The sequence below is a fragment of the Thamnophis elegans genome, chromosome 13, assembly GCF_009769535.1.
Source record: "Thamnophis elegans isolate rThaEle1 chromosome 13, rThaEle1.pri, whole genome shotgun sequence".
NCBI lineage: Eukaryota > Metazoa > Chordata > Lepidosauria > Squamata > Colubridae > Thamnophis > Thamnophis elegans.
This window is the reverse complement of record NC_045553.1, coordinates 14,202,363-14,229,510: the sequence shown is the minus strand read 5'-3', so window position 1 is coordinate 14,229,510 and position 27,148 is coordinate 14,202,363. Positions and strand designations below refer to the sequence as shown.

The window sequence follows — 27,148 nt, the reverse complement described above, 5'->3', positions numbered from 1 at the left end:
CAACTAGGTAACATCACCAGTGCTAGTAAGGAGGCAGTTTGCTATTAGTTTACATTCTGGTGGCTTGTCCCCATCGGTCTTGGTGGGGTGATCTTAGAGATTCTTTACTTGGTGTGTTTACTGATGGCTCTTCGGCAGTTTCTTTTTTTAATAAGCTTCTTTATTTGCAAACGTATGAACAGTGTGGCACCTGGGGGTCATACATTCTAATACAAATAAAGCTAATAGAATTAATCATAATTATTACATTCAACTGTAGGAAGTTAGCACCCACCTCTCTCCTAGAAGAATGAAATGTCCCGGGAAATATTGAAAAGGCAGAATATTATATTTCCCTGGATAAGAAATGGAGAGACATGTTTTTTGGCAGAAAACAGACTTAATAGCCCCCTCCTTTGTCAATGGGCCATTAAAAGGCCTGAGCCAGTCTATTCTACATAACAAAGATCCCCACCCTTCAGCTCCAGGGTGATGGGATTAAGGCATGATAGGAGTAGCCTTTTGCCCATCTCACCACAGGGCACCTGGGAAGAAGAGATGCTCAACCAAACGTGGACTCAAAACACAGCCTCGAGAGTTGCCCCTGCAGGGCCCCATGGGAGGCTGACAACCAGAATACAAGATCAGGATCAAAGGCCAGAGAGGGCATAAAACCAGGGACTTTCAGCATCTCTGCCTCTTTTCTTCTTCACCCAACATCTGGAAGCCTGTGATCTCCCTTTTCTGTCCAGGAGCTCAAGCCATGTGATCCTGTCCACCATTAAACCATCTTTCCAAGCAGCCTCCGTGTTTCCAGTGTCTTTTCCCCCACTTGGAACTGAACCCAGAAGGACATTTCTTCCAACACAACCAACTTATATATTTCTATTAATAATACATACTTCTATTAATTTTCAGTCTGCCTTTATTCAATTATTCCATGTTTTCTCTTTTTTTTGAAAAAAAATTATTTTAATTGAACAAAAACACAAAAAAAGAATCATCCTTCATTACATCTTGTAGAAAGCGTGTCGATTGGTTACAGATAACTTTCGTGCATTTCTTCCACAGTCATTACTTATAGTTCATATTAGATTATACACTTTAAATCAAAAATCTTTGTATATCTTACTACCAATGTACCACAATTCTCATTTGACTACAATTATTTGAATGTGCTTTTGCCTCAAATCATTCATACTTAAAGACACAACCACATAATGGCATTCATTAGCTATTTCTAAAAATCCTCCAATAACATTACACCTTTATGACTTCTTTTAAATAAAAATCAATTAATAAAGTTTCTAAACCTTTCCCCCCCTCCCCCCCTGCAACTCACTGTTTAGGATTTATATCCAAGTTACTTTAGCCAATACCATAGCATGCATATATTGTTAAATAATGTCCATTGACATTTCCTTCTTGTTATTATAATTGGCTAAAAATCATTTACTATTTATGTCCGATCTCCTCTCATCAGACCCCCCTAAAAAACACCCATGTTTTCTCTTGTTATTGCTATTCTATTCTCTAGAAGTGTATAATATTCCTCTTGTCTCTTATTTCTATAATTTATTGTAACTTATTTAACTCATCTCATCCTCTATTAAAAGACATTTTCTTTCTATCCTACCTAACTTCTAGTCATGTCACCTACCTAAAAAAAAAAGAGAGAAAAAGAGAAGCAAATTAGAACAACAACAAAAAAGAGAAATCATCTATCCATTGTCTGTTGCCAGCTTCAATACTTCAATTGTGATGCTTTTTTTTTACTTGCCTCCCATATTCCTGTCTTGGATCTTTACCTCTGTCTTCGTCTACTTCTTGGCTGCTCAATGTAGGTATTTCTCTGAAGTTCTCTGAAGGTCTGAAGTTAACCTTGGAGTTAATCTATAATGGTCTGATTGCGGAGGGAGAGGTGCTCTGAAGTGTTTTTGTTCTCTTTGGGCTGGTTGATTGTCCCTGTTGCATCGCTGACATTTTCTTTCCCTAAAAACAAATATTAAATTGTTGAAAGTCTTCAAACTGGGCATCCTTTGGAGGCTCCCTCTGTCTGCACACACTCCAGAAAATCCTTCTTCGTCCTCCAAGGAGACCAGATCAGATTAGCCCAAGATTAATGGAGATTAAAATCAATTACTACTTATACTTGCGGATAAGCCCACTCTTGAAATGTTTGGGTGTTTTTATTCTCCCAATTGGCTTAACTGCAGTTGCAGAAGCTTCACAGTATTTTGGGTTAAAATTGCAGAGTTTGTCTATCCATTCTAAAGGTGAATGTGCAATGCAATAGAATAGAGCTGGAAGGGACCTTGGAGGTCTCCTAGTCCAGCCCCATGCTCAAGTGGGAGACCCTATACCATTTCAGATAGGTGACTTTTCTTAAAAGCCTGTAGATGGGGCACCTACAACTTCTGGAGGCAACTTCTGTGCCACTGGTTAATTTGTCCTCGCTGTTAGGAAGTTTCTCCTTAATTCCCAGTTGCTTCTCTCTTTGGTTAGCTTCCAACCATTGTTTCTTGTCCTGCCCTCTGGTGCTTTGGAGAATAATTTGACCCTTTCTTCTGTGTGGCAGCCCCTCAAATACTGGAATACTGTTATTATGTCACCCCTAATTCTTCTTTTCTTTAGACTAGTCAAACCCAAATCCTGCATCTTAGATAGAATGATTGTTAATTCTAATAAATTTACAGAGTTGGAAGGGACCTTATAGGTCATCTAGTCCAACCCCCACCCAAGCAGGAGACCCTACACCATATCTGACAGATGGCAGCCCAGTCTCTTCCTAAAAGCTTCCAGTGATGAAACTCCCACAACCTCTGAAGGCAATTTCTGTTCCTATTGGTTGATTGTTATAACTGTCACAAAATTTCTCCTTATTTCCAGGTTGAATCTCTCCTTGGTCAGTTTCCATCCATTATTCCTTGTCTGGCCTTCAGGTGCTTTGGAGAATAGCTTGACCCCCTCCTCTCTGTGGCCCTCAAATATCGGAACACTGCTATCCTGTCTCCCCTGGTCCTTCTCTTTCCTAGACTAGCCTTGCCCAGTTCCTGTAACCATTCTTCATTTGTTTTAGCCTCCAGTCCCCTCATCATTCTGCTTGCTCTCCTCTGCACATTTTAACCCCTAAAATTCTCAACATGTATATATAATAGTGTGGAAGCTTTCTAGAGGATATTTCTGGGATGTTCAGGCGGCTGGTTCTTGTGCCAGGGGTCAGGAGGCGGGGGAGGCACTGCTTTGCAAGAGACTCTGGAAATTACATCACACTTAGCACATGAGCCGTAGGTTGTGCTTTGCGTGGAGTGTCTCGGAGACGTGCAAAAACATGTCTTTGCAGGTCTAAAAACAGACGGAAAAGCAAAACAGCCTTTTCTGCCTAATCTACATTCGGACACTTGGCAACTGGCATGTACTTATGTTGGTTGCGGTGTCAATGATCTTCTGAGAAGCTGATCTGCATAAGTTAATTGTCCTCTTTCCATCCTAGACGGGTTGGATGATGTGGAACTGGCTGGTGTCTGCTCTCGCGGTGGGGGCCTCAGTGGTCCTCTACGACGGCTCCCCCCTGGTTCCTTCTCCCAACGTCTTGTGGGACTTGGTGGATCGATTAGGGTACGTAAACCATCAGCCCCGACTTGGCTTAGCATTTTCAGATGGATCCTGGGGTGTTTTCACAGTATTTGGCCTCTCAAGCTATTGATAAATGAGGTTGGTGAGGCTTCAGAAGAAGGCAAGGAAGTCCTCCTTGTGAGCGGTCCCCAACCTTTCGGACCTCAGGGACCACTAAATTCATAATTTTAAATCCCGAGGACCACTAATATGATCTGCCTAATGACCGGCTGGGTGGGCGTGGGTAGGTGGTCATGTGACTGGGTGGACGTGGACAATTCGATGTCACTCACCATGGCAACTTCACTGTGCTGTACAGTAGAAGCCATTTTATGGCAGTATGGTAGAATCCGTTTTAAGGCACAACAGGCTGTATGTTAACAGAACACCCCCCCCCCCCAAGAGGTTTTAGGGATGTCTTGCTCCCACTGTATTTGTTTCCAGAGGTTAAGTGATCTGTGTATACCAAATTTGGTTGAAATTGCTTCAGTTCCAGAGTTATACATATATATGGCTGTGTGTTTGCGTATGTTCCAGCATATATATATATATATATATATATATATATATATATATATATATATATATATATATATATATATATATATATATATATATATAAAACTAACAAGAAGAAGATAAACAATATTTGTTCTCTGGCTACAGGATTACCATCCTTGGGACGGGTGCCAAGTGGTTGGCAGTTCTGGAAGAGAAGAACCTGAAGCCGTGTAAGTATTAGGGCACCAGTTGGGGTTTTGCATCGCACAAAACTGGTTTGTTCAACCATGGTTTGGTTGAACTCACGTGACCCATAACCACCGAGGTAACCACCATGTTACGGACAAAATGGCTGAACCCAGTCCCCCTTTCCTTGTTTTCCTTCAATTTTGGAGCCTAGTTCCCTCCCACCCATCCCTCATTCCATCCCATATTATTTCCCAAAAGTTTCTACTATTGGTGGTAAGTCAGCAGGTTCTGACCAGCTCTGGAGAAACAGTAGCGGAAATTTTGAGTAGTTCGGAGAACTGGTAAATACTGCCTCTGGCTGGCCCCACCCCCATCTATTCTCTGCCTCCCGAGTCCCAGCTGATTGGGAGGGAATGGGAATTTTGCAGTAACTTTCCCCTGCCACGCCCACCAAGCCACACCCACCAAGCCATGCCACGTCCACCAAGCCATGCTCACAGAACCGGTAGTAAAAATTTTTGAATCCCACCACTGGTTGCTACCTTATCACAAGCCAGGGTGAATAGAAAAGCGATTCTGAGTCATGTATTTAAACATGAGCTCTGGCTTTGACATGGTTTGAAGCTTGAAGTGCCTTGATTTGTCATAGTGGCATGTCGTGGTTGATGTTCCCACCATATAGTAAGCCATTGATTGAACCCCTTTAAGAGGTAGTGGGACATTTTGAGAAAAACAAACACCATGTTGTGGCCCCCTAGCGGCCAGCAGAGCTGGTTGCAGATTCGGAGGTTGGGGAGGAACATGGGCCAGTCCTGGAGTCTGCGGAAGGCTCTGATGAGGGCTCTGTGTCGGAGGCAGAGCGGGGGCCACGGCCGTCTGACAGTTATCAGCTGCCTTAGGAGTCAGACATCAGTGAGGCAGCTAAGGAACAAGGGCTGATCAGGACTAAAGCCACAGGTGGACGGTGAATGGCCCCTCCCAGAGGGAATAAAAGAGGAGCGAAAGGGGAGTGGAGTTTGCAGGAGACAATTAATTCATTCCTGCATTCTTGCCAAGTTTTGCGGCGTCTGAAAGATACCGACCTGGCCACTCTCCAAGCCTGATAAAGGTCGGTAATTGACAACTCTCGTGAAAGACTGTGGGAGACGAAAGACTTTGCTGGAGAGGTATTCACTGTCAATTAAATAAAAGGGATTTATCGGGACGAGGACTCGACTTCGTGCTGCTGGGGAAGCCTAGGTCAAAACACCTGAACGATTTTTGAAATGTTTTGGGCAAAGAGCATCTCGTGTTCCTTTAATCTTACTGGCCTGAGTTTAGAATTTCCCCCTGGTGGTTGACTCTACTTCGCCTGGTTAAATCTGGGAGTCCATCAAAAGTCTTTGACTTCAATGCTTGGAAGTCCCAGCTGTGATCAGGCCAGGCGAACCCCACCACATCTTGTATGGGAGATAGCGCTCTGCTCTTCAAGCCTCACAACTCTGTTGAAACAGAGGGAGAGTTGGTGGGCCTGGATTTATGTCGTTGTGTGTTTTCTTCTCAAGGCGAAACCCACAACCTTCAAACCCTCCACACCATCTTGTCCACCGGGTCACCTCTCAAGCCTCAAAGTTATGAGTACGTCTACAAGCACATCAAGAGCAGTGTCCTCCTGGGCTCTATTTCAGGTACCAAAAAGTTATATGCATCATCTTCTCCACACCGTCTTGCTTGCTTTCTTTTTACCTAAATTAGCTCAACCGTTTTCTTTATTGTTGGACTGATAGTCGGTCAGAGTTTGTTGCATACATTCAAATCCAGAATCACACAGAGAATGCAGCAGGATTCATTAACTTCTTTATATACATAAGAATAGATGAATAAATGTACAATACCAACAGGTGGTTCTTCCAAGTAAACACAAGGCAGGAGAGTTACAGGCAAACGCAAGCAGTTAGCTTCCTTTCAGCAGACGAGCCCAGGCAGACTGCTAGTTTACTTCTCAGAGCAGCAGACTGCTTTAAGTTTCTGTTTCAATTCTCTGCACAGACTCAGATCTGTTTAAGCTCCTGTTGGCTGACTTAGTTGCTATACCTATTCATTGGCTGACCTTGTTCCCATGTCTCTCCCAGTCATGAATATTTTAACATAGTCTGCCTCTAATTTTGACAAACTGAAGTAGGTCAGGCTGGGAATGAGTGACTGGCTCAAAGATGCCTCTGGAGAGACCAATGCGACATCTGGAGATGGTTAGGTGATGCTAAACATTTTTTGCAAGCTTAGGTAGCTAATATAATTCATTACTCCATGAATCTGTGGTTCAACTCATGGGCAGCATATGAAACGCAAGTTATTGGAGATCTGTCCAATGTTGGGTGATTGGGACTGGCTGTTGAGGCCCTTCGGCCGCCGGGCCCTCCAGCAGTTGAATCAGATGAGGAGGACGTGTGGGGAGTAGGGTCAGCATCAGGGCAACCTGGAAGCTCCGAGGGGGAAGAGGCAATGGAGCTGGCAGAAGAGCAGCTCCCCGGTGCGCATGCGCGCTCCAGGAAGCTGAGCTTCCAGTTTCCAGTGCACTAGCTGTGAGGGCATATGCTGGAAACCAGAAGTTCAGTTTCCTGGTGCGCGCATGTGTGTTGGGAAACTGCTCTTCCATTTTCCGGTGCTCCCCTGCGCGCATGCACGCACTCTTGTTTCAGCACTCAGAAAAGGTTCCCCAACACTGAACTAGAATCTCGATGTCTCCGCCCTTAGTCCAACATCCTGACAAGATTTTTCTCTCTCCCTCTCTTTCCCCCTCTCTCCCTCTCTTTCCCCCTCTCTCCCTCTCTCTCTCTCTCCCCCTCTCCCCCTTCTCTCTCTCTCCCTCTCCCCCCCCTCCTCTCTCTCATATTTTAGGAGGCACTGATATAGTTTCGTGTTTTATGGGTCATAATGTAACCATCCCAGTTTACAAAGGTGAGATCCAGGCACGGAATCTGGCAATGGCGGTAGAAGCATGGAATGAGCAAGGTAGGTCTGTTAGAGCCACTTCTGCTTCCTGGGTGATGGTTTCTTCCAAATCAGAGCCGTGAAAGTTCAAACAAATTATGAAGGGACTTCTAAGGATCATTACTCAAATTGGGAATTTTGTCCTGTCCAAGTGGAGAAGGTTTGGCCACAGGACCTGGACCTGTTTGATGGGCCTTCGGCTGTTCTCTTCTCGGCTGTTTTCTTGCAGACTTTTCATGACCCAGATTGGTGACATCATCAGTGTTAGAAGGGAGTGGGGATTTGCTCGCTGCTTTATACCCCAATACAATAGCCCAATCAAGCAACTACTAACTCAGTAAACAAAATTCTAATCAAGGGAATACCAAGATGAAAGCAACACACCCATCAGCAGTAATAGGACAAGCCGGCTGTCTATAAATAGAGAACAAACCCTTCTCCCTTCTAGCACTGATGATGTTACGTACCTGGGTCATGAAATGTCTGCAAGATACCAAGCTCAGAGAGTACCAAGGATCCCACAGTTGTCCCCCTCCCCCTCCCCCCCTTTCTCCATTCCAGAAACCCCATTCCTGCTCTGAATTAGGCTTCCTGAGACAGTAAAAATCACACACTTAGTCCCAAAAACCTTCTCTTTATTTCAAAGGCTGTGAATTATGTTCATTCACAGCTTGTAATGAGTCACAAATAGTTTATAAAAAGAGTCCGGCAGAAGTCTGTCAAAGTCTTTCGGGATAAGGCTGAGAAGCTCCCACCTTTATCTCCCCTGAAATGCTGCCAAAGATCTAACTGTCAAATGGAACACAGTCAAATGGAGCTTCAGAGTTTAAACCGATCAGAATGAACAAAATTGCTTCCTGCAAAGGCTCATTTGCTCCTCTTTTATGTTTTATGGGAGGGGCCAATCATCTTCAAGCCTTACTCCTGAGTCACCTGAGTCTTTTGTCTTAACTGTTCTTGCCTTCTGGCAGCTCTGCGCATGCATGCACTGGGGACAGGCTCCCCCTGTTCCTCTGCCTCGCTGATGTCTGACTCTGGAGGCTTCAGAGGCAGCTTATAACAGTCAGACGGCCCTGGCCCGCTCTCTGCCTCCAACACAGAGCCCTCTTCAGAGCCTTCCCCAGACTCCAGGACTGGCTCAGGTTCCTCCCGAACCTCCTCACTGTCTGAATCTGCTGCCAGCTCCGGCGGACCACATCGATTCTCCATTCCCTTCTAAGCACTGATGATGTTATGTAGTTGAGTTACAAAACATCTGCAAGAAAACCACCCGGCTCAGAGAGCACCAAGGAACCCACAGATATTCCCTTCTATTGGGTCATGAAACGTCTGTAAGAAAACCAGTAAACTCAGAGAGTACCAAGAATCCCACAGTCATCATTGTTGTCATTGTCATTGTCATTGTTGTCGTCCCCCCACCTTTTCTCCATTCCAGAAACCCCACTCCCTTCTAGCACTGATGATGTTATGTAGTTGGGTCATGAAACATCTGCAAGAAAACCACCAAACTCTGAGAGTACTAAGGATCCTACAGGCTTCTTCTTCCTCCTCCTCCTCCTCCTTTTCTCCATTCTAGAAACCCCACTCCCTTTTAGCACTGATGATGTTACTTAGTTGGTTCATGAAACGTCTGCAAGAAAACCACCAAACTCCGAGTGAACCAAAGACTGCACAGTTCAACTCTGAGCTACAAATATTCCTTTTGGTCTGTTGGCCACCTAAATTGGTAAATTGGACTGATGAGAGACAGGACTACCCATGTCAAGGAAGTAATCTCTGCTATTGTCAGCTGAGAAACGGAAGCAGGTGTCCCTCAGCAGAGCTGACGTAAGCCCTGTGCAAACAGTGAAGCAATACTTAACCTCCTGCAGGGGGGAAATAACCCTTTTATTTGATTTTTTTTTTCTCAACCAGGAGAACCTGTTTGGGGAGAAAGCGGTGAGTTGGTTTGCACCAAACCTATGCCTTGCCAACCCACACATTTTTGGAACGATGAAAATGGCAACAAATACCGAAAAGCGTATTTTTCCAGATTTTCAGGTATGTGTCGAGAGAGCCGTAACCTTCAAGCTGAGATTCCCAAAGGTGCTTTTTCAGGAGCAACTGGACTTTCTTGTTTTTTTTCTTTTGAAGACGTTTCACTTCTCACCCAAGAAGCTTTTTCAGCTCTGGCTGGATGGTGGGGAATGGAAGGATTTATATTCCTTGCTGGTCATTTGCATCCTTTTAGAAGGTCCTTGAGGCCACTTGGAGGCTTATTTGTGTCCTCAGGGTCACCTGAGTGGTGCAAATGGTTCCTGTAGTCTCCAATTTTTCTCTCTCTGGAAATCCATTCCTACTCCCACCCCATTCAAAGGGTCTTCATCCCAAATTGTATAACCAAGAAATCTTTGTGGGGAAAAAATTGCAGACTACAGGAATCATTTGAATCACACTGGTGGCCCTGAGGACACAGACAAACCTCCAAGTGGCCTCAGAGACCCTCTAATAGGATGCAAATGACCAGCTGTCTGCAAGGAAGATAAATCCTTCCATTCATCTCCATCCAATCAGAGCTGAAGAAGCTTCTTGGATGAGAAGCGAAATGTCTTCAGAGAAAAACCCAGAAAGTCAAGCTGCCTCCTGAAAAAAAGCACTTTTGGGACAACCAGGACCTGGAGGACTGAGATTGTCTACAGACCTTTAAGCTGAGTGTGTGTGTGTGTAGGTGTGTGTTTGCTTTCTGGTCTTGCTAGTGCCTTTACAGTAAACTAATATTTGAACACACCCATCAAGAATTGCTGTGAGGACCAATATTTGCCTAGGGAATTGCCAATCTGATAGCGCCGACCTCTGGATCCTTGCCTCTATTTGACTTTCTGATTTCCTTTCGCTCTGCCAGCAAAAGAGGAGAGAGTGTCATTCCTTTCCCCTTTTAAACATCTTTTTCTGGCTTCTGAAACGAGCTGGTTTCTAACTGGGTTTTATTTTGCAATGCAAAGAGAGAGAGAGGCCGGCAGCTTCTCTGGCTGCGACGGTGTCGCCCCGTCAGGTATCACAACGCTTCTCTTTTGTCTCTTCTGACATGCACAACCCGAGCTGCGATGGTGTTGCCCCCGTTTGCCAACCTCTGAAAGGCAAGGGTGGGAAACTCTCATGGGGAGGAGTGGGGAAGAGATTTTTCTGATGATGTCAAAACAACTTTCCTTTTTAGTCTCTACCGACATGCAATAGAATATAGAATAGAATAGAAAGAATGAGTTGGGAGGGACCTTAGAGGTCTTCTAGTCCAACCCCTTGCTCAAGCAGGAGGCCCTGTACTATTATAGACTATCCGGTCTCTTCTTGAAACCTCCAGTGATGAAGCCCCCACAACCTCTGGAGGCAAGCTCTTCCACTGATTAATTTTTCTCACAGTTAGGAAAATTCTCTTTAGTTCTAAGTTGCTTCTCTCCTTGATTAGTTTCCACCCATGCTTCTGGTCCTCATGTTCTTTAGAGAATAGCTTGATTCCCTCTTCTTTCTGGCAACTTCTCAGATATTGGAACGCTTCTATCATGTCACTCTTAGTCCTTCTTTTAATCAGACTAGACCCCTGGATGGTGAACCTATGGCACGTGTGACAGAGATGGCCCTCTCTGTGGGCACATGCTCCGTCACCAGCTGCTCTTCTGGTTCCAGGCACACACCTGCGCACTGGCCAGCTGTTCTTTGCAGGTGCCGAAGCGCCGGAAAAACCAGGCCGTTTTCCAGGCTGTTTTTAGGCTGTTTTCCAGTGCTCCAGCACCCGTGAAGACCCTTACAAAAACATTGTGAAAACATCCTGAAAAACAGCCCCCAAAACAGGCGTGTGCGTGCTCTGGCCAGCTGGTCTTCGGTGCTCCGGCAAGCGCACATGCATACCCATGCATGTGCATTTTGGTTTGGGCCCTCTGTGCCAAAAGAGTTTGCCATCACTGGACTAGACAATGCACAACCCGAGCATGCAATTCTTCCGAAGGCTGCCAGACCGCGACGTGGTGGTGGCACTTAAAAAAATAAAGAATGTTTTTGTGAAGATTTGATTGACCTCCTTGTGGGTTTTTCCTGGACAGGTGTTTGGGCCCACGGAGACTACTGCAAGATTAACCCCCAGACGGGTGGGATCATCATGCTAGGCCGCAGGTGAGCTTGTCACTCAGAGCTGGCCCTTTGGGAAAACGTCTGTCTGGATCCTGATTTGGCTGACGGTGGGTTGAAGGAAGGATGAAAAGGACCAGGCATCCATCTTGGAGTGGAAAGTTCTGGATTTAATTCCTGGCAATTTGGGGTTGTGTATGTTTGTGTGCGTGTGGGGGAGTCGGTCTGATTTTGCAGTTCAGGATAGCGTGGTCAGAGGAGATCTATAGATCCTTCTCTTTCTTTGATCTACTTTCCATTTTTGGAACGAAATTTGGAATATCTAGAGAATATCTATGATATTCAACTCGCAAAGCATCCCTGACCTGCTCTCGAGTTGCTATAGGAAAGGGGGGATGGGAAACAGATGAATCGGCATGGCAGCAAAAGACAGATGCCACATTCCAGACTTACCTCTCTCAAAGCTGTCTCCCAGGTTTACTTATAGTGGCCGGAGGGGAGTGATCTCTACAATCGGTGAAATTGCGAATGTGATTGATGACCCATCCAGGGGGGAGGGCGGAAACAGGGTCATGATTGCGGCCCTAAATTACGTGGGGTCAGAGCTGACCCTGACACTAAATATCTGAAATATCTAGAGAAGGCTGCAAACTAAGAGCTCACTTCTGATGGGAACCCGTACAGGTAGTCCTTGACTTACAACAGTTTGTTTAGCGACCTTTGAAAGTTACAACGGCACTGGAAAAAGTGACTTGTTACCATTTTTCAACACTTAACCATTGTGCCACAGTGGCGCAGGGGTTAGAGTGCAGTACTGCCAGCTACTTCTGCTGGCTCTCGGCTGCCTGCAATTTGGCAGTTCGAATCTCACCAGGCTCAAGGTTGACTCAGCCTTCCATCCTTCCGAGGTTGGTAAAATGCGGACCCAGATTGTTGGGGGAAAGAGGTGGACTCTGTCAACCTCTTAGAGAGGATTATAAAGCACTGTAAAGCAGTATATAAGTCTGAGTGCCATTGCTATTGTAGCATCTCGAAGGCCAAAATTTGGATGCTTGTTAACTGACTCATATTTATTAACGGTTGCAGTGTCCCAGGGTCATGTGATCACTTCTTGTGACCTGACAATGGGGATGCCGGATTCACTTAACGACCATGTTAATTGACAACTGCAGGGATTCACTTAACCACGGTGGCAAGAAAGGTCATAAAATGGGGCAAAACTCACTTCATAAATGCCTCACGTAACAAACCATACCTTTTAGGCTCTATTGTGGTCGTGAGTCGAGGACTGCCTGTATAAACCAGAGGTCTAAGAGTGGTGAATCTGAATAAAACACAGGTACTTTTCGACTTACGAACGGCTGCTTAACGACCTTTTGGAGTTACGTAGACTTAAAGGCTGCTTTGTGGCACCATAAAGCACTTCTGACCATCGTAAAATGTCGCCTTCCCTGGTGACATGATCACATTTTGGCACTCTGACACGTGGCTCACATTTATGCCCAGTGGCAGTCCTGTGATCCTGTGACTGTGGTTTGTGATTTTTTTTTGCCAGGATAATAAAGATTTGGACTTAAAACCGTGCGATTTGCTGAACAGCTCTCATAAAAATTGAATCTGGCCAGGTGAATGACCTGATTTTCAATTGTCATGACTTGAGCAAAATTCTGGCCCTGTTTGTGGTCATAACTCGAGGGCTCCCTGTAACTTTTTTTTTTTGAAAGGCAATGAAATCCTTATGTTGTTGGTTTGAGTTCCGAGCTGGGCGATATGGTTGCAAGCGTGTTTTCCCCATTCGAGGAGACCTCGTCAGTGCAAAACAGTCCAAAGTCAGACCGTGACTCAGAAACACCCAAGCAAACAACATGTGGACTAATTTGCATCTCATAAAAAGGGATTTAAAGATCGTCTGTGTTCTGGCAGACGGTCACAATTCAAAGCGTACGGACGATGTCTCCTCGTATGGGGACGACCCGTTTGCAACCAAATCGCCAAGCTCAGAGCTCAAACCAACAACACTAATATTTCCAAAGACATTTTGATGAAATTCTTCCCTAAGGATTTGGGGGCTTGGGGTGGGGGCACACTTAACCCGATGGGCTTCTTGGCCAAGCAAAATGCATGGCATCCATTGTTGCCACTTTGCGGAACCATAATAATTTGAATCCCTAGCGCCACCTAACGGAGTGAGCTCCCTTGACTTGTTCCAGCTTCTGCCAACCTAGCAGTTCGAAAGCACCTAAAAATGCAAGTAGAAAAATACGAGCCACCTTTCGTGGGAAGGTAACAGCGTTCCGTGCGTCTTCGGTGTTGAGTCATGCTGGCCACATGACCATGGAGATATATTCAGACAGCTCTTCGGCTTTGAAACAGAGATGAGCACCACCCCCTAGAGTCAGGAACGACTAGCACATATGTGTGAGGGGAACGTTTACCTTTACCTTTAATGATTCTTTTCTGCTCATCTCTGTTTTTCCAGCGACGGCACGCTGAATCCGAGCGGAGTAAGGTTTGGCAGCTCGGAGATCTATAATATTGGTAAGTGGAGTTTGATTTCTGTCAGCCCCTCCAGTTCGGGAAATGGTTATTTATTTATATAGAAGGACTAAGGGTGACATGACAGCTGTATTCCAGTATTTGAGAGGCTGCCATAAAGAGGAGGGTGTCAACTTATTTTCCAAAGCACCAGAAGACAAGACACAATGGATGGAAACTAAACAAGGAGAGGAGCAACTTAGAATTAAGGGGAAACTTCCTAACAGTGAGGACAATTAACCAGTGGAACAGCTTGCCACCAGAACGTGTGAGTGCTCCAACACTGGAGCTTTTTAAGGGAGAGACTGGACAGCCACTTGTCTGGGATGATATAAGGTCTCCTGCCTTGAGCAGTGGGTTGGACTAGAAGACCTCCAAGGTCCTTTCCAACCCTATTACAGATAGTCCCCTTAGGGACCGTTCGAAAGTTACAACAGCATTGAAACAAGGGACTTACGGCCAGTTTTCACACTTAACGACCATCACAGCATCCCTTTCGTCACCTGATTTACATTTGGATGCTTGACAACTGACTCACATTTATGACGGTTGCAGTATCCCAGGGACACGTGATCCCTTTTTGCGACCTCATTTTGCCCACCTCGGAAGGATGGAAGGCTGAGTCAACCTTGAGCCAGTCAGGCTTGAACTGCTGGCAGTGGGCAGAGTCAGCCTGCAATACTGCATTCTAACCATTGTGCGAAGGAAGGAAGGAAGGAGAAAAGGAGGAGCAATAGCAGTAGCACTTAGACTTATATACCGCTTCACAATGCTTTATAGCTCCCTCTAAGCGGTTTACAGAGTCAGCCTATTGCCCCCAACAATCTGGGTCCTCATTTCACCCACCTCAGAAGGAGAGAAGGCTGAGTCAACCTTGAGCTGGTCAGGATTTAACTGCTGACAGTGGGCAGAGTTATGGGAGGAAGGAAGGAAGGAAGGAACAAAAGGAAGGAAGGAAGAAAAGAAAGAACAATAGCAATAGCACTTAGTCTTGTATACCACTTAATTCTAAGCAGTTTACAGAGTCAGCCTCTTGCCCCCAACAATCTGGGTCCTCATTTTACCCACCTCGGAAGGCTGGAAGGCTGAGTCAATCTTCAGCCTGGCGAGATTTGAGCTGCCAAATTGCAGGCAGGAACCGGTAGTCAGCGGAAGTAGCCTGCAGTACGGCACTCTAACCACTGTGCCACTATAGCTCTTACAAGCCCTTATGGCTTTTAACTGTGCCAGAGAGGTCTGCTCTGCTTATCCGAATGGCGCCGTTGCAAAGGCTTCTGCATCCTCCATTTTCAAGGCCCTCTGAACATCTGGTGCGAGCTCCCCCCCCTCCCCAGTAGTGCTGAGCTGTCCCCAGGGAAGAAGGAGCCACACAGAAGCACTGTCCTCTGGGCATCGTCCTTTCGCTGCGCATGGCGGCCATAACTCTTGGGTGGGCACAAAGAGGTTGTCAGCACCCTGGGATGGATGGCAGGCAAGTGAATCAAAGCACTGTTTGGCTTAAATTCCCCGCTCTGTGGGAGCAATTTCAAAGGCCTTTCTCCCACCCCCAAACCCAATCTTCTGGATTATTTTATCCTCTTTTTATTTTCTTCATGTGGCCTTTTGTCCCCTCCCCCCCCCCCCGACCCTCCTACAAGAAGACTGGAAGAGGGGAGGAGGTTAAGCTGTACCACATTGGTTCCTTGAAAACCCAGTGATCCAAATGAAATATTCATTGAAACTGGGTCTGTCTGTTTATCATCCATCCATCCATCCATCCATCCATCCATCCATCCATCCATCCATCCATCTATCTATCTATCTATCTATCTCTATCATCTATCTATCTATCTATCTATCTATCTATCTATCTATCTATCTATCTATCTATCTATCTATCTATCATCTATCCATCCTATCCTATCCAGTCTTTTTGATACAATATATTCATATCATCTACCTACCTACCTACCTACCTACCTACCTACCTACCTACCTATCGATCCAAATGAAGCTATTCCTGGAAACTGGGTTTTCAAGGAAATCAGAACCAACGTGGTATAGCTTAACCTCCTCCTCTCTTCAAGGCCTCTTATATATTGGCTTATATATTGGCTCAGTCCTGTGAACCTTCTCCACATATTTCAGCATTTTTCCCAAGGAAAACAGTGCTTCTTTTTCCCTATCCATCCTACTTTTTACAAATAAGTCTTGATTTCCGACCACAATTGCGAGTGGAATTTGTAATGTAAGTCATTGCAGTCCTAAATTTGAGTCAGCATATGACCGGATCCAATTTTACAACTATTTTACCGTTGTCATAAGTCAAGTCATGTGAATAGTGGTTTTTTTTTGCCAGAAACGATTATGTGAGAATAGGATGTTGCGACTGGTGGTAAAAGCCGAATTGCAAACACATGGCAGTTGTAAATTAGAATTTAGGTTGTGAATTCAAATTGTTGTTAACGAATGGGCATAGGTCAAGGACCGGGAAAGTCCTCTTAAGAATCGTGTCTGGTATTTTATATAGCTTTGTGGCAGAGGGAAGATTTGATTTAGTATTAAGGTATCTTTCCAATCGTCGTTTTAAGATTCTTGCTTTGTTATGGCCAAGGATTGGCTTGCTGAGAGCATCCAATCCTTAAGATTTTGGACAACAGCAGATTGGAGAAGATAATCCATTGGACACTCCAAGATGGATGGATTTCCCCAACTTCAGTGTTTGGTTGGCATGCAGTTCCCTAAACCCTGGAGAACATCATGTTGGAGAAGACCATTTGTGATACACCGCAAGGTGGATTTTCTCAACCTCAGTGCACAAAACATATGGGCTTCTCCAATGTGATGAGGTCTTCAGAACACCAAGTTGTGCAACACCAGGCTAGACCATCCATTCTTAGTGTGGTGGCCTGTCGGGTGCCGGCCCCTCCAGCAGCCGAATCAAAGGAGGACGAGTCGTGGGAGTCAGAGTCAGCATCAAGGAAACCTGGGAGCTCTGAGGGGGAAGAGGGAATGGAGGTGTCAGAGAGAGAGGGGAGGGGGGGAGGGAGACAGACAGACAGACAGAGGCGGAGCCTGAGCTGTCCATCAGCCCTCAGATGGAGAGTCAACAACCCCCAGGTCTGGGAGTAGCTGATTAGGAAGAACAACAGCTGGGCCCAGTGCCTGACGTGCAGAAGGCAGAGGAGAGGAGAGCAGTGGAAATCTATGGGCCAGACAAGAGCCACCGCTGCTAGCGAAGCCCCACTCTAACTCTGGGGACAAAAGGCAGGGGGTGAAGATGAACAGAAGTGGCAGAAAACAATCTTGGAGTTAACTTTAGAGGGTTTGTCGTGTTTTGGAGCTGAGTCAGGACACTTGGGCTCTGAAGTTTTCAGAATTATCTGCCGGGATTCCTGCGATTCAGATGCTTCACCCACCCCCTCGTTTCTCCTTCAGTGGAAGCCTTCGAGGAGGTCTCCGACAGCCTCTGCGTCCCACAGTACAACATGCACGGCGAGGAAAGGGTGGTCCTTTTCTTGAAGATGGGCACCAACCACGAGTTCAGACCCGATTTGGTGAAGCGAATCAGGGAAGCGATTCGGGTGGCCCTTTCTGCTCGGCATGTGCCCAGTCTGATTCTGGAAACGGGCGGCATTCCGGTGTGTTCTTAATTTTTTCTGAGCAAGGAAGGGAGGAATAGGAAAAAAAGAAAGGGTGGAGGGAAGGAATAGGAAAACAGGATGGATGGGAGGGAGGAAGAAAAGAAGAAGGAAAGAAGGAAAAAAAGGATGCATGAAAGGAAGGAATAGGAAAAAAGGAAGGAAGGAAGGAATAGGAAAAAAAGGATGGATGGGAGGGAGAAAGGAAGGAAGAAGAAGGAAAGAATAAGAAAAAAGAAAGGAAGGGAGGAATAGGAAAAAAGAAAAGATGGAAGGAAGGAATAGGAAAAAAGGATGGATGGAAGGGAGAAAGAAGGAAGGAAGGAATAGGAAAAAAGAAAGAATGGATAGATGGAAGGAAGGAATAGGAAAAAAGGATGCATGAAAGGAAGGAATAGGAAAAAAGAAAAGATGGAAGGAAGGAATAGGAAAAAAGGATGGATGAAAGGAAGGAATAGGAAAAAAGGATGGGTGGAAGGGAGGGAGGGAGAAAGGAAGGAAGGAAGAAAGAAGGAAGGAATAGGAAAAAGAAAGGATGGAAGTAGGAAGGAAGAGGAAAGAAGAAAAAGAATGGAAGGAAGAAAAGAAAGGAAGGGAGGAAGATAAAAAAGATTAAAAAGAAAAGTAAAAGAGGAAAAAGAATGGAAGGAAGAAAAGAAAGAAAGAGAGGAAGAGAAAAAAGATTAAAAAGAAAAATAAAAGAAAGGGAAAGAAAGAAAAAGAAAAGAAAGAGACACTACCTTGGAATGACAATCAACTAAGAAGCAATTATTTTTCCGGTGCCCACACATGCTTAGACATCTTTTCATTTTTTGTAAATTCGGATTGGAAAGCTATAAATAGTTTATCCGTGTCGCTTAGCAACATCCATATGGGCCTTTCATGTTCAATAAGACTCACTTGGTCTTCCTGTAAGGAAAGAATAGCAAATCCCGGATAAAAACAACAGAAGCCGTTTTATAAACCTTTGTCAGGGAAAAGTCTTGGCTAGTTCTTAGCGGTGCCAAATAAAGGGATTTCAGAGTGATCAGCCTTTGGAAACATCCGGCTGCAGCTGCCTTTCATGTGGGCTCTGTTTGCTGAATCGAAAGAGGAATAAAATGCACAGAATAGTCTTGAGAACCACAACAAAAAGGCCAGTTCCGTAACTTGAAACTGGGTACAGTTAGAGACAATTTTTCTCCCTGTTGCTCCTGGGTGTTCATTATTTTTTTTACTTCAAGTGGATCATTCATGAAACACCATCATAAGCTGCAGGGAAAATACGTTGAAGGAAGGGAGGGAGGTGAGAGAAAGGAAGGAGGAGAGAAGGAGAAATAAGAGAAAAGGAAGGAAAGGAGGAAAGAAAAGAAATAGGAAGGGGGATAGAGATGAAGGAAGGCAGGGACCATGAGAGAGGAAAGGAGGAGAGAAATAAGGGAGGAGAGAGACAAAGAAAGGGAGGGACGGGGAGGGAGAGAAAAGAAGGAGAAGGAGAAATAAGAGGAAAGGAGGAGAGGAGAAAAGGTGAATAAGAGAAGAAGGGAAAGAGGAAAGAAGAAAAGAAATAGGAAGGGGGCTAGAGATGAAGGGAGAACCGTGAGAGAGGAAGGGAGAAGAGAAATAAGAGACAGAAAAGGAAGAAAGGGAGGTAGGTGAAAGCATGGAAGGAAGATAGAAGGATAAATAAGTGGGAGAAAAGGAAGGAAAGGAGAGAAGGGAAGGTGAGTGAAGGAAGGAAGGAAAAGAGGAAAGAAGGAAGAAATAGAGGGATAGAGATGAAGAAAGGAGCCATCAGAGCGGAAGAAAGGAGAGAAATAAGGGACAAGAGAAAGGAAGGGAAGAAGGGCCACAGGGTGAGAGGAAGGGAGGAGAGAAGGATAAATAAATGGGAGAAAAGGAAGGAAAGGAGGAGAGAAGGGAAGGTGAGTGAGGAAAGAATGGAAGGAAAAGAGGAAAGAAAAGAAATAGGAAGGGGGATAGAAATGAAAGGGGAGAAAGAAGGGAGGGAGACGGAGAGAAAGGAAGGTAGGAGAGGAGAGAAATAGAAAAGGAAGGAGTGGGTAGGGCAAGAGAAAAGGAAGAGAAAGAGAAAAGAAGGAAAGGGGGAGGGAGGGAAATAACCTAGGGCTTTTAAACTCTTAAATCTTGGCTGCTTTGTGTGGACTTCAACTCTCAAAGTTTCCCAGCAGGAATGAAGAAGGCTGTAGATCTCTGGGATTTGAAGTCCAAACAGCTTAAAGTGGCCAAGTTTGGAAAAACGCAGGTTTAAATCATTAACTTTGATCAAGCTACAGGGGCACTTTTTACAGACAAACCTGACAGAAGCAATGGGTGGAAACTAATGAAGGAGAGAAGCAACTTAGAACTAAGGAGAAATTTCCTGACAGTTAGAACAATTAATCAGTGGAACAGAATTTGCCTCCAGAAGTTGTGAATGCTCCAACACTGGACATTTTAAAGAAGATGTTGGATACTCATTTGTCTGAAGTGGTGTAGGGTTTCCTGCCTAAGCAGGGGGTTGGACTAGAAGACCTCCAAGATCCCTTCCAGCTCTGTTATCCTATCCTATCCTATTCTATTTGTTTTACATTCTATTCGTTTTACATTCTATTCTATTCTATTATGTTATATTCTATTCTATTCTTTCTATATTCTATTCTATTCATTTTCTATTCTGTTCTATTCTGTTCTGTTCTATTCTATTCTATTCTATTCTATTAGCAACCAACTAGACAGTCCTTTCATTATCTTTTTTCTTCTGTTTTCTCCCAACTTCTTCCTTCTCCCTCAGTACACCATCAACGGAAAGAAGGTGGAAGTGGCTGTCAAACAGGTCATCGCCGGCAAGGAAGTGGCCAAGCGGGATATCTTTTCTAACCCGGAGACGCTCGATCTCTACCGTAATATTCCTGAGCTGCAGGATTTTTGAAGGAACCTCGTCTCTTCCCGTCTCTTGGTGTGAGTGTGTGTCTCTATGTGTGTTTGCGTGTGTGTGCGTGCGTGCGTGCGTGTCAACTTATATCCGGTGTATATAATACGTATATGGATGATATCCATAAAAGAAAATTGACTCGAGCGACCTTCTTTCCAGACGGGGACAGGAAAAATCTAATCTGATTTATACTGAGCGCTTTGGGAAATAAGAAGGGCTAAAATTTAATCTGTATGGATTTGGGGATATCGGTCGTGATTTACTTCCAGCTCAGAAAAATGGGAATCTGAACTCTGGGCAGAACTTTTCCCCAACCTAGGTGCTAAAGAATGTTTATCATTTTGAAAAGCAAGAATGAGTCTTGGAGGTGGGCGACGCCAGGATGGCTGAGAAAGAGAGCTTAAAATGGCGGGCTGAATATTTTTGGCAGATGTTTCTCAGTGGGTAGGTGAGAAAAAACCTCTGGAAGAGCCACTCGTTACTTGTCTCCAGGCGTGGGATTCCACCGGTTCGTATTGGTTTGGGCGAACCGGTTGCGCCAACGATCAGCTAGGAATGAACCGGTTCACCCCGACGATCAGACAGGCCGCTTGCCCGCGCTATTTCCCACCTTTATCTTCTCAGCTGATTTGCGTGGCAGAGCAGACTGCCGCGTGAATCAGCTGGGTTACTCCTACAAAGAAACCCGAAAGTGAAGATTTCTTCAAACTGTGCGCGCAGCGCAAATCGCGCGAACCGGTTGTTAAATCGGGAGGATCCCACCACTGTTTGTCTCGCTGTGGGTGGTTTGCAGGAAGCTTGAAGAGCATCTTCTCGGTTGAGGTGGAACATGGGTAGGAAGATAACGGAGGTAGCCGGCACCTTGGAAAAATGAGCTTTTTAATAATGTCCCGTCCTCCTCCCCGCCCCCCCCCAATCTTTAACCCTATGCGACCAACTTTTCCACTTGAAAAAAGTTTGCTAGCGCAGGTGAACATTTGTTTTGCTTTATTGTTTTTTTAAAAAAATAAGGGAGAGAGAGAGAGATGCACTTTTTATTTAACTTAGAAAAAACAAACAAACTGAACCATTACAGGAACCAGCAACATTTTCGGGTCAACTTTGTAAAAAGGACTCGGATTTTGAAGAAAGATGAAAAGAGGTATGGGTTTTTCTGTGGGTTTTTTTGGCTGTGGGTTTTGGGGGTTTTTTGGTTGGTGATCCTTAGCTGGTGTTTCTTTTCATGCAACCGTCTAGTTCAGTGGTCTCCAACCTTGGCAACTGGTACTCTAGATGATGGTCTCAGTCCCACGAGCCTGTGGGATGTTTTTTTTTTAAAAAATCCAATCTGGTTTGGCACTTTTTGTGCAGGTTTTTGGTTTTGGTGGAAGGTCAGAGTCTAGAATTAAAGTCTAGAATTAAAAGCAAAACTGCTTAAAATTCGAGGAAGCCTGTGGCGATATTAAGGTGTCTGGACCTCAAACTGAAGTCCAGGGCACCTTAAAGTTGGCAACGGTTGAGAGACACAAAGGCTTAGATATATTTACTGGGCAATCACAGATCTTCCGTGGCTGTGATCAGCCCCTCGTTTTTAAGGGTCACATTTTTTTTCAACGGGCAGCAATTTGAGCCCAGGATCTTTGATTCTAATTGAGGATACTTCATCGGCCAAGAATCCTTTTTAAACAGTTGTCTCCATGTGGCCAGGAGTTCCAAAGGCACTGACGAAAGCAACGCGTGGCATGCTTGTGAAGTCCTACGGAACCATACAAGATTTGCACTTAAAACGCCTGGAGGGAGGGGGGAATAATCCCAGAAGCATTCACTTTGAGGTCAGGAATAAAGACTCTTATCCATGGTGCAGTGGGATGGCAGACCCATCATCCACACCTGGCTGTCTGGAAGAGTTTGGAGTCCAGCAGTTTCTTGGATGGGGGAGCCCTATCCTTTCTCGTCCAAGTGTGAGAAAGCGATTGTGCAAGGCGCTTGTTTAAATGTGGGTGTAAACACAATTATTGGGTGGAGGGAGAATTCTAATAGGCGAGCTCTGACTCACCTAAATCTGATAGGAAGCCTCATGTGGTTTGAGGCTTGTGGCTAATATATATATATACAGTATATTATATATAACTTTTTATTCCTTACTTTATTATTATTATTATTATTATTATTATTTTTAAATGAATTTTTAAGGGCATAAAAGGACTAAAAATGTGGTCTGGGTGCTTTATACATGTCTTGATTTGTCAATAACTGTTTTCTTCCCCTAATAAATGGTTACAAGACTACGGAGAGATGCCAATTAATTCCACGTTTCCAAAGGAAGATATAAGTGTAAAAAGGACACGAAAGGGGGAGGGGAATGGGGGAAAAAATTGAATGAATGGCGGGTAAATTGTCTTTCTGGGGTTTTTCCTTTTTTTTTAAAGGGGGAAAAAATCAAGCTATTGAGGATGCTCTCTAATGTTTTACTGGATTGAAACTTAATAAAACACTAAATTCTCACCTGTTTTGGTTTTTGCGTTGGTACCTGAAGTCTGCACACAGTCCAAAGTCACAGAACCTGATAATTTCTTATTGAAATATGCCTGAAATATGGTTGGAGAGAAACTGTACGGAAAACTTATGCAAGGAACTTATTTGTCTGTATTTTTATGGACACTATGGATTTATGGACACTATGGATTTAGTGCCATAGTAGGTGTTTATAGAGAGTCCACGATGTACAGCAATTCATTTAGTGACTGAAATTACAACGGCACTGAAAAAAGTGACTTATAACCGTTTCTCACACTTAATAACTGTTGCAGCATCCCCATTACATGATCAAAATTCTCTCTGTCTCTCTTCCCTCCCTCCTCCCTCCTCCTCCTCCTCCTATCTCCCTCCCTTTCTCTTTCTTTCTCTTCCTTCCTTCGTTTCTCTTTCTCTTCCTTTCCCTTCCTTCCTTCCTTCCTTCCTTCCTTCCTTCCTTCCTTCCTTCCTTCCTTCCTTCCTTCCTTCCTATTCTTTCTTTTGTCCTTTCCCTTCCTTTCTCTCTCTTCCTGCCTTCCTTCCTTTCCCTTCCTTCCTTCCTCTTTCTTTCTCTTCCTTCCTTTGTTTCTCTTTCTTTCTCTTCCTTTCTCTTCCTTCTTATTTTTTCTTTCTTTCGTCTTTTCCCTTCCTTTTTCTCTTTTCTTTCTTTATCTTCCTTCCTTTCCTTTTTCCTCTTTCTTTCTCTTCCTTCCTTTGTTTTTCTTTCTTTTTCTTCCTTTCTCTTCCTTCCTGTTCTTTCTTTCTTTTGTCCTTTCCCTTCCTTTCTCGCTCCCTTCCTTTCTTCCTTTCTTCCTTTCCCTTCCTTTTCCTTCCTTCCTTCCTTCCCTCCCTTTCTTTCTTCCTTCCTTCCTTTCTCTTCCTTTCTCCTTTTTCTTTTTTCTTTCTCTCCCTTTCTTCCTCTCTTTTTTCCTTTACTTCTCTTCCTTTCATTCTTTCCCTTCCTTCCTCTCTCTCCTCCTCCCTCCCTTTCTTTCTTTCTTTCTTCTTTCTTTCTTTCTTTCTTTCTTTCTTTCTTTCTTTCTTTCTTTCTTTCTTTCTTTCTTCAGAGAACAAGGGCAAACAGTGGCAAGCACAACATTGCTGCTGCCTCTCTCTCTCCCTCGCCCCTTCCCCTTTCTCAGCAGGGTTGGCTGTAAATGAGCAATTAGCACATTTATAGAAATACAGATTTGTCCCTTTTCCCCCCCTGCACCGAAGACATGGCTGAGAACAACATGGCAGCCGTTGAGATTTGGAGAGTGCACTGATTTTTGCATAGTTTGAGGCTCGGAGACCTTGTTTAAATTCCAGTCAGGAGCTAATCAACATCTTGCTGGACGTGATGAGGGAGCAAATGGAATCGGCATCAGCTATGCAAAACAGCCGCTGGCAATTTCTCTTGGCCAGCCCCCAGGTGAGTCTTCAGAACGTTTGTTGATGGTCCACCACAGGGATGGCGTGAAGCCCCAAGTTGCTTGTGCAATACTCCTCCCTGACTTTGCGGTTCAGAAAGGGCCCTCGCAAACCCAGGCGCTGTGAATTTTGGCCATGATGGAAGGTATGGAACCGGACTGCCTGTCCATTGATTGGACAAGGATATTGTTTTCCAATTTTTTCTGGTGTTCCTGCGGTTCGGGTTTTACGAAGGAAGCAAAGACGGAGGCCAACTGACGGCTTTGCGTAGAGATGGAACTAGATCCAGATCCACCACAAGTCGTCCTCGACTTGTGACCACAATTGACCCCCCAAATTTGGTTGCTGAGCGAAAGGAGTTTTGACCCATTTTATAAACTTCCTTGCCACGATGGTCAATAAGCGAATCAATACTGGTGTTAAGTTAGTAACACGGTTGTTGAGTCAATCTGGTTTCCCCATTGACTTGCTTGTCAGAAGGTTGCAAAAGGGGGAATCATGGGACCGAGAGCCATTGCAATTGTTCTGATCTAGGCTTCCCAAAAGCACAAAGCCGACTCCTCGTCCTGATAAAACCCCTTTTATTTAGTTGAAAGGGAATTCCTCTCCAGCAAAGTCCTGGCCAACAGTCTTTCAAGAGATTTCACAACTACAGACCTTTATCAGTCTTGGACATCTGCCAAGCTGGTATCTTCCAAACGCCATCCTGTAGCAGCAATTACCTGGCAAGAAGTCAGGAACAGATCTTCACCCTAATGAAATGAACTCATTGTCTCCTGCAAACTCCCCTCCCCTCTCGCTCCTCTTTGATTTCCTCTGGGAGGGGCCATTCACTGTCCATCTGTGACCTTACTCCTGAATTGAGCCCTGTTTTTTAGCTGTTCCCTTCTGGCAGCTCTGCTCATGCACACATAGGGAACAGGCTCCAGCTGTTCTTCTGTCCCACTGATCTCCGACTCCGAAGGCAGCTGATAACTGTCGGGCGGCCCTGGCCCCCTCTCTGCCTCCAACGCAGAGCACTTGTCCGAGCCTTCCCCAGACTCCAGGACTGGCCCATCTTCCTCCCCAACCTCCTCACTGTCCGACCTCCTCACTGTCCGACTCTGCTGCCACCAGTGGATGGCAGGCCACAACAATCGTCATAAATATGAATCAGTTGCCAAGCATCTGAAGTTTGTTTAATGTGACCATGGGGATGCTGCAATGGTTGTCAGTGTGAAAAGTAGTCATGAGTCACTTCTTTCAGTGCCGCAGAGCACTTGTCAACGCAGAGCACTTGTCCGAGCCTTCCCCAGACTCCAGGACTGGCCCATCTTCCTCCCCAACCTCCTCACTGTCCAACCTCCTCACTGTCCGACTCTGCTGCCACCAGTGGATGGCAGGCCACAACAATCGTCATAAATATGAATCAGTTGCCAAGCATCTGAAGTTTGTTTAATGTGACCATGGGGATGCTGCAATGGTTGTCAGTGTGAAAAGTAGTCATGAGTCACTTCTTTCAGTGCCGTTGTAAATCTGAGTGATCACTAAACAAACTGTTGTAAGTCAAGGACTACTGGTTATCCTCCCTGCACAGGGTTGAAAATAGTTTGCCTGAAGTTCTGGGCGGCTGTTTTTTCTAGCCCTGCACATTTGGGCTAAAAATGCCACAGTTGGATTGAAGGAAAAGCATCCTAAACGTCTAAGTTACTCTTGCCAACTTTTTCCTTGGAAAGAGAATGCCAAAGAGAAGTCAGCAAAGAATTCTCACTCCAATCTGAAGAATTGTAGATTGTCTGCCCGAAACGGCACTGTATTTATCACCTCAAGGTCACTTCAACCTTTTGTTTGCAGTGTTAAAATCACTTTGAAAAACTCCCAAGGCAACCCGTATCTCGGTCTCTTTGAGATATTTCCTTACCTAAACAGGGAAACCGAACGGCCATGGATGGATCTCAATTGTTGTTTAACATGAAAGCATTTAGATTATATTAGATTAACAGAAGAGGTCTTGTAGGTCATCTAGTCCAACCCCCTGCCCAGGCAGGAGACTACATCAGTGGGTCTCAAACTTCCTGACGCTGCAACCCTTTAATACAGTTCCTCGTGGTGTGGTGACCCCCCCAACCAGAAAATTATTTTATGTTTTCCGTATTTTTTTGAAAATATGTGTTTTCCAATAGTCTTAGGCGACCCCTGTGAAAAGGTCATTTGACCCCCAAAGGGGTCCTGACCCACAGGTTGAGAACCACTGCTCTACACCATTTCTGACAGATGGCAATCCAGTCTCTTCTTGAAAGCCTCCAGGGATGAAACTCCCACAACTTCTGAAGGCAACTTCTGTTCCACTTTTTCTTGAGTCTCCACATCTTTTTTATGGTTTGGTGACCAAAACTGGATGCAGGAATCTAGGGCTAGTCTTACTAAGACTTTAAAAAAATGGTGTGGGTTTTTCTTTCTGTGCCAATTTAACACAACCACTTGGAAAGCTGTGCGCAGCCGTCTCTTGGTGTGCTTTTACTTTTTTTTTGTACCGAGCAAGATGTATTCTGAAAGCTGACATTTTGCGAATTAATATAGAAGGCAAAGCTACCCAAAACCCAGAGAGAGCTGCTTAAAGGAGGCTAATCTAGTGCAAAACCCAGGAAGCCTCAAGTTACCTCTTTGTCGGAGATCTTCCAAGTCTTATTTCATACTTTGCATGCTCGGGAGGATGTCACTGGCCTGTCCAAAGTGCAAGGGAGGGGTTAAGATACTATGGCTGGATTACAGACACTTAACTATGTGGGCAGGAGAGGCCTCACAGTGATCTGGTGTGGGGTCACGTCTGGGCAAGCCACGT

The 27,148-nt window shown here is 44.9% G+C and overlaps 1 protein-coding gene across 1 annotated transcript in view; it reads left to right on the top strand.

Moving 5' to 3' along the window:
• Positions 1 to 22,905, top strand: part of AACS (acetoacetyl-CoA synthetase) — a 50,121-nt gene extending 27,216 nt beyond the window's left edge. Inside the window, exons 10-18 of the mRNA XM_032229963.1 lie at positions 3,473 to 3,597; positions 4,261 to 4,325; positions 5,829 to 5,951; positions 7,162 to 7,275; positions 9,169 to 9,294; positions 11,328 to 11,397; positions 13,832 to 13,890; positions 17,305 to 17,507; positions 20,281 to 22,905. Of these exons, the coding sequence (XP_032085854.1) occupies positions 3,473 to 3,597; positions 4,261 to 4,325; positions 5,829 to 5,951; positions 7,162 to 7,275; positions 9,169 to 9,294; positions 11,328 to 11,397; positions 13,832 to 13,890; positions 17,305 to 17,507; positions 20,281 to 20,418 (1,023 nt within the window). The 3' untranslated portion in view covers positions 20,419 to 22,905. The remainder of the gene's footprint in view (positions 1 to 3,472; positions 3,598 to 4,260; positions 4,326 to 5,828; positions 5,952 to 7,161; positions 7,276 to 9,168; positions 9,295 to 11,327; positions 11,398 to 13,831; positions 13,891 to 17,304; positions 17,508 to 20,280) is intronic.
• The last annotated feature ends 4,243 nt before the right edge of the window (positions 22,906 to 27,148 follow it).